Here is an 8046-nt window from a genome sequence, read left to right as displayed (position 1 = left end):
TGGTGACTGCAGATAATGGTCTTTCTGAAACACCAGCATTAGTGAATGGAGCTCTTTTGGGTTTGGGGTTAGAACCCTTTTGGGGTTTTTGTGTGAGGGTTTGGGGTGGAGATGCTCGTGGGTGTTGACCTTCCTATTACGCCCTGTCAGGAGTGCCAAAGAGTCCCTGCTATGGGGAGAGAGGTTCAGAGGCTGTGAGGAGCGTTGGATCCCACAGGGAGCGGGCTACACAGGGAGCGGGCTACAGGGTCTTCTCCACGTACCCGCTCTGCAGCAACCTGTCTATGCAGCCTGCACAGAGCCCTTCTGCCCACCCCACCCTCCTCACTAACTCACCCGCCAAAGCACTTTCTGGTTACCACAGTCTGGACCTGTCGGCAGTAATGGAAAGGCACCTCATGCATTGACTGCAAAGCATAGTTTTTGTAAAATAATAATAATAATAATAATAATAATAATTTTTAAAAAATCCATCTTTTTAGCTGCTTCCGGTCAAGGGGATTTTCCTGATTTTTTACTTGTAACATGCAAGTGTTAGGTACTACTTTTCTGTGTGCAAATGTTAGGTACTACTTTTCTGTGTCCACTTGTTAATCCTTGTGCCAGTCTGTTCCCTTCATAATTTCTTACAATCAGGCATTCCATGGAATGCAGCTCCTAGAAATGGGTTTTTAGATCAGTTATAAACCTCAGAATATCTCAACTGTGGCATTCATGCTTTTCTTTAAACAGGGTCAGCACATGTCCGTCATCTACGAGGAGCCAAATAACCCGCGACCAGACCGTCTGTATCACGTGCGTGTGCAGGTGGTGGAGGTAAAGGAAAAACATACATTAAAAAGGTTCTTGATGATATATTTTTTTCTACAACTTAGTTCTTTCAAGCTATTATGATTTTTTACCTATTTTATGAATTAAAAATTATATTTCTAGACATTTCACATATATAAATTTAAAATATAAATTGTGTGAAATATAGTGTTTCATCCTCATAGGGTTTTGTTCATCCTGTCTGTATTGCACTTAGCATGGTCCCTCTCGTTTTACCGGTAATTATCCTTGTCTTATAAACCCTGAGAGCTCGTAAATGCTTTGATCTCATGCCTTCCTCAGTGGCCAACAAAAGCTTGGGATGAATGGGTATAAAAGCCACAAAAAAGTCTAACACACAGAAAAACAAGATTAATATAAATAAATAAAGGAAAGCTTATCAAATCATAAAACATATTACATTTACTTCGTTATGACAACTTCTTTAAAATAGCGTTCCATTTGTGTTATTAAGTGTGTCCATGGGCACCTGCGTGGCTCAGTCGGTTAAGTGTCTGACTTCAGCTCAGGTCATGTTCTCATTATCCGTGGGTTCAAGCCCTGCATCAGGCTCTCTGCTGTCAGCACAGAAGCCCGCTTCAGATCCTCATCTCCATCTTTCTCTGTTCCTCCCCTGCTTGCATGCATGTGCGCTCGCGCTCTTTCTCTCTCTCAAAAGTAAACATTAAACTATGTCCAGTACCTCCAGGTGCTACTTTTCAAGTACTTTGAACCTGTAGACATATTTTAACATTTCTGTTCAGGTCCATCCATTCAATGGGATACTATTTGGCAATGAATGAAATGAAGCATTGATACCTATGATAACATGGATGAGCCTCAAAAGCAATATACTGAGTGAACAAAGCCAGACACAGACCATGTATGTGATCCTGTCTATATGAGGGTGGCCACGCCAGCAAAATGTGTGGAGCGAGAACCTCCGGAAATTCTCTCCTCTGTGAAAGCTACGGGAAAACTGGCAAAAAGGGTTAGAATCAAGTATGTTAGACCCTGGACATTGATCAAAGGCTTACAGCAATCTGAAAAGTGTTTCTGCAAGAAAAATGGCTGAGCTTTGGTGAGAGCATCAGGCTTTGTGGAAGTCAGCTGGCTCTGTTCCCATCTCCACAGTCACTTTGAGAAACAGTAGCCCACTGGGAAGGTGAAAGCCAGTAGCCCAGCAGCCATCAGGGAAGACAGTGGCATTGGAGCTTATGCAAAGCTTCATTCCCAGTGAACTATCATGATTTGACCTGTCTGGAGGTTTTCTGGAAGGTTCTACATCTACGGCTGTCTTTGACCTGACTTGGAACTGTCTCCAAAATGAAAAGCCTTTCCCTTGGGCTGTCTGAAAGCATTTAGGGGCAGTTGCTTAACTTCATGGCTGCCTGAGGTGACAGATAACAGTTGGGGATAACAATAGTCTAATCATACAACTTAAAAAGCTGGGACTGAGATGTCCATAGGGGCTCTGAAAAGCCCCAACACTGTCTAGGGAAGGTAGATGGCCACACATACTCAGGGCTGTGAGCATGCTCAGGAAAGACCTGACAAGGCCCTAAGTCCTCACCTCCAGCTGACCTTGAGGCTTGGAGTAAACCGGAATTGAACGCTATAGCAGAGCTGTCAGCTGCCTGGCTGAGTGTTGAGGGGTCCCTCAACATACTCACAAACCCTTTGGCAGAGACTAAGAGACTCTTTGGTTTTACGCATTTAAAGAACTCTCTGTCCAGTCACTAGGTGACCACTAAGCTAACTAAGCAGAGACTTTACTGGCCTTACATGACAAAGAATACAGACTTTACAGAATTAGTTCAGAAAACTCATTAAACAAAAACACAAACAACAACAGTAAACAGCAACAGCAACAAATTCTGTGGAGGGGAGAGAAATATGATTTCCTGAGTTGCCACATTACATTATGTTAAATATCCAGTATTTGGGGAAAAAAACATGAGACATGAAAAAGAAATAGAAAAGCATGGTCCATACACAGGGGGGAAGGGCAATAAGAAAAAGAAACTGTCCCTGAACATTGGACTTACTACACAAAGACTTTAAATCAACATACATCAAAGAACTAAAGAACACCATGTCTAAAGAACTAAAGTAAAATATGAGAACAATATCTTGCCAAATACAATATACTAATAAATGAATAGGAATTGTAAAAAAAAGAACCAAATAGAAATTCTAGGATTGAAAATTACAATATCTAAAAATGAAGACTTCACTAAAAATGGCTGCTATGGGCTGGATTGCATTCTCTAAGATGTAAGTGTGGAAGCCCTGATCCCTAGTTTGAGTGTATTTGGAGTAAGAAGTAATTAAGGTTAAATAAGACCATAAGGGTAGAGCTGTGTTCTGATAGAATTAATGACCTTATAAAAGACACCAGAAAACTCACTCTGTCTACCAATTAAGAACACAGTGGAAGGCAACCATCTGTAAGCTAGTAAAAGAGTCCTCACCAGGGATCAAACTGGCTGGCAATCTTGAGCTGGGACTTCCAGCCTCTAGAGCTGTGAGAAAATAGATTTCTGTTGTTTAAGCCATTGAGTCTATGGTATTTTGTTATGGCAGCCAGAGCTGACCAAGACAAGGGCTCAACACAGAGTTGAGCAGGCAGAAGCAAGGATCGGCAAATTTGAAGTCAGTTGAGATTCAGTCTGAGGAACAGAAAGTAAAAAGACTGAGGAAAAACAAACAGACTCTCAAAGATATAGGAGACACAATCAAATGTACCAACATGTGAATAATTGAAGTACCAGAAGGAGAGGAGAGAGAAAAAGGGAAAGAAACTATATTTAAAGAAATAATGGCTGCAAAACTTCTCAGAGTGGGTGAGAGGCAGGGGTGGGGGGAGAAAGAATCCCAAGCAGTTTCTGCACCAGCAACACAGAACTCATGAACTGTGAGATCATGACCCAAGCTGAAACCAAGAGCAGATGCCTAACTGCCACCCACGTGCCCCTAAAATTTGTATTTATATACATGTTCAAACCTGGCTAAATCTGTAGAGACAGAATATAGATTTGTAGTTGCCTGGGGCCTGGGATGGGAATAGGCGATAACTACAAATGAGCACAAAGGTTCTTTTTTGGGGAGGGGGATGAAAATGTAAAACTATACTGTGGTGATGGTTGCATGCTTTTGTAAATTTACAAAAATTGCACAGTTAAAATAAGGGAATATAACTATGCAAACTGTACCTCAAGCTGTTAAAAATCTAAACTAAAATTATATTAGTATCATATTTATGTGTAAGTAATAGTAGATACCATTTATTGAATGTCTACTACGTTAGGCACTGTGCTAAACACTTTATATACATTATATTATTTAATTTGCTTTAATCCTCATACTAGTCCTGTGAGATTAGGTATTATTATTTTCACGTGAGACATATGGAAACCAAATTTTAAGGAGGCAATAGAATGTAAAGGTTAAATGTGCAGTCTTTTAGAGGTGACTGGGTGGCTCAGTCGCTTAAGTATCTGACTTCGGCTCACGTCATGATCTCATAGTTTGTGAGTCCGAACCCCATGTCAGGCTCTGTGCTGACAGCCCAGAGCTCGTTTCCAGTTCTGTATCTCCCTCCAGTTCTTTCTCTGCCCCTCCACTGCTTGCACTCTGTTTTTCCCTCTCTCAAAAATAAATAAATGTTAAAAAAATTCTCTTTAAAGTGCAGGCTTTTACGTGAAAAGATACTCAACATCACTAATCAGTAGAGAAATGCAAATCAAAACCAATGAGATACCATCTCACAGTCAGTACGATGGCTGCTATTAAGAAAAACACCAGAATAACAAGTGTTGGTGAGGATGTACAGAAATTGGAACACATGTGCACTGTTGGCCAGACTATAAAACAGTGCAGCCACTGTGGAAAACAGTATTGAGATTTTAAAAAATTTTAAAGATAGAATGACCATGTGATCCAGGAATCCCACTTCTGAGTATATATCCCAAAGAATTGAAAACAGGATTTTGAGACACTTCTCCAAAGAGGACATCTAGATGGACAATAGGCACATGAAACAATACTCAGCATCACTCAGCATCAGGGAAATACAAATCAAAACCACACTGAGATACCACTTCACGCTGGTCTGAGTGGCTAAAATGAACAAATCAAGAGACTATAGATGCTGGAGAGGATGTGGAGAAATGGGCACCCTCCTACACTGTTGGTGGCAATGTAAACTGGTGCAGCCGCTCTGGAAAACAGTGTGGAGGTTCCTCAAAAAACTATCAATAGAACTCCCCTATGACCCAGCAATAGCACTGCTAGGGATTTACCCAAGGGATACAGGAGTGTTGATGCATAGGGGCACATGTACCCAATGTTCATGCCAGCACTTTAACAATAGCCAAATCATGGAAAGAGCCTAAATGTCCATCACCTGATGAATGGATTGAGAATGTGTGATATATATATATATATACATATACATACACACACACACACACACACACACACACTGGAATACTACATGGCAATGAGCAAGAATGAAAGATGGCCATTTGCAGCAAAGTGGATGGACCTAGAGGGTGTCATGCTAAGTGAAATAAGTCAGGTGGAGAAGGACAGATATCATGTGTTTGCACTCAATAGGTCTAACAGGAGAAACCTATCAGAGGACCATAGGGAGGGGAAGGCGGAAGGAGAGTTGGGGAGAGAGAGGGACACAAATCATGAGAGACTATTGAATATTGAAAACAAATGGAGGGCTGAAGGGGAGGGGGAGGAGGGAAGGGAGTGATGGTCATGGAGGAGGGCACTTGTGGGGAGAAGCACTAGGTGTTATATGGAAACCAATTTGACAATAAACTATTATTTAAAAAAAAAGAAAACAGGGTTTTGAAGAGCTGTTCACACACCCATGTTCATTTCAGCACTATTCACAATAGATAAGAGGTGTAAGCAGCTGATGTCTATGGATAGATGAACGAATAAAGAAAATACAGTATATACATATGATGGAATATTATATAACCTTAAAAAGGAAATCCTATCATGTGCTAGAATATGATAGTTCTAGCTAGATAGATGCTAGAATGCACTGTGAAGATATTATGCTAAGTGGGATAAGCCAGTCACAAAAAGACAAATACTGCGGGATTCCACTTACATGAGGTATCTAAAGTAGTCAAATTCATAACATCAGAAAGTAGAATGGTGGTTTTCAGGATTTGACAGGGGGGCGAGGAGAAAATGGAAGCTATTGCTTCAGAGGTACAGAGTTTCCATTTTGCAAGATGATAAAGTTCTAGGGTCTGTTGCACAACAATGGGAATATAATGAACACTGTCACACTGTACACTTAAATATGGTTGAGATGGTAAATTTTATGTTACGTGTCTTTTGCCATCGTAAAAGTAAAATAAAACAATATAAATGTGTGTGTACAAGAAAAGATTGTACTTTCTGTCCCAATTATGTACATTTAATGAATGATATAAAGAGATCTAAAAGAGATCTAACTGCATGACTCAGTGGGTTTCCATAAGCCTCTCTCCTATATCATTCTCCTTCATTTTGTGCTTGCATGCACAAAAGTACATTTTTAAAATATTTATGTATTTATTGATTTATTTATTTGAGAGAGAGAGAGCTGGTGAGAGAGGCAGAGGAAGAGAGAAGTGGAGGGAGGGAGAGAGAGATAGAGAGAGCATCTTAAGCAGGCTCCGTGCACAATGTGGAGCCCAAGGTGGGGTCTCGATCCCACAACCCTGGGATCATGACCTGAGCCAAAAGCAAGAATCAGACACTCTGTGGTGCCTGGATGGCTCAGTCTGCTATGTGTCTGACTCTTGCTTTTGGCTCAGGTCATGATCTCATGGTTCCTGAAATCAAGCCCCTCCTCTGTCTCCATGCTGTCAGTAAGGATCCTCCTTGGGATTCTCTCTCTGCCCCCCCCCTCTCAAAATAAACAAATGAAGTTTTAAAAAAAGTTTAAAAAAGAGAGACTTTCAACAGTTGAGCCACCCAGGCACCCCAAAAGTCCATTTTACAACAAATAAAACACTGGGAAATCTTATTTCATTTCATTGTTCCTTATTTCCTGCCTTCATTTTTTCCCCTTTTCAAGTGGCACTCCCTCTTCTTGGGAATAACCCAGGACACCTAACTTCTGAATATAAATCCACTATCTTATACCAACTTTTATTCTATTGTATTCTAGTTTTCCCATCTGCATTGTAAATGCCTTTCCTTTGACTTGTGCCAGACACCTGCCTCTCTGAAAGCCCTGGAAGTGAGCTTGCCAAAGGGAGACCTTGCTTTTCTGTTCTCTCCTGTAGGGAAACTTCAGACACGCCAGCAGCGGTGCCCCTGTGTCCCGGGAAGAGCTGATGACGGTACTGTCTAGACTAGAAGGTGTGCGCCTCCGAGGCCTCTACTTCACAGAGACTCAGCGGCTCTCCTTGAGCGGGGTGGGACTGGAGGAGGCCTCCGCCACAGGAAGTGGGCGCAGAGCACACAATGTGGAGGTGTGTGCCTGCCCCCCGGGCTACACCGGGGACTCATGTCAGGTAGGAAGAAATTCCCCCTAGGACTCCTGTGGCTTCCCCTCCTCTCTGCTGCCCCCCACCCTGCTGGAAGATCTGAAACGCTCTGTCCATCGGGCAGGTGTCTCCTGGGCTTTGGCTTCTGTCTTACGGGGACTACCTTCAGGAATGAAATGTCCAGCCAGCATGACTTCTCCTCAGATGATTAAAATGTGCCATAAAACAAAACTGTGTCATATCTCACGTTGTAAATAGGTTTTCTTCCTGATCGGAGGGAAAGAAAGCACAATGTTTTGTGCAATTATTAGGAAATAGCAAACATTATCACTCAGTGTATTCCCTCCACCCGCTGTGTGTACATCTAAGTACATCCTCCCCTTCCTGTCCCCGCCACTTGATCACAGAAAGCCCCAAGGTGATCTGCACACAAGTATCTTTTTTTAGCTTGCAAATTTTACCTGTGGTAGTTTTCTGGGGAGATCATGACCTGAGCCAAAGTCAGACGCTTAACCCAAGGAGACACCCAGGTGCCCTATGAGGACTTCTATCTTGTAACATTTAGTCCACAGGTGCCAACATTCTTCTTCCCCACCCCCTTCCTCCTCTCTCTGTTCTAGCCTGACTAAATAAAATCATTGCCCTAGGGAAGGAGGGGAACCTCTGGATTACCAGCCTCCTGCCCAGGGCGTATTCTTTGTGCATGACTCAGCCTGTGATTTCC

General features: G+C 42.1%; 1 protein-coding gene across 1 annotated transcript in view; it reads left to right on the top strand.

Annotated features, from left to right (window-relative positions):
• The window catches only part of LOC115277423 (laminin subunit alpha-3-like), a 225862-nt gene that overhangs the window by 149599 nt on the left and 68217 nt on the right, over positions 1 to 8046 (top strand). Inside the window, 3 exon segments of the mRNA XM_029921574.1 lie at positions 151 to 380; positions 733 to 816; positions 7119 to 7349. Of these exon segments, the coding sequence (XP_029777434.1) occupies positions 151 to 380; positions 733 to 816; positions 7119 to 7349 (545 nt within the window).

The sequence above is a fragment of the Suricata suricatta genome, chromosome 14, assembly GCF_006229205.1.
Source record: "Suricata suricatta isolate VVHF042 chromosome 14, meerkat_22Aug2017_6uvM2_HiC, whole genome shotgun sequence".
NCBI lineage: Eukaryota > Metazoa > Chordata > Mammalia > Carnivora > Herpestidae > Suricata > Suricata suricatta.
The sequence above is the reverse complement of the archived record's forward strand: the minus strand, read 5'-3'. Positions and strand labels throughout refer to the sequence as shown.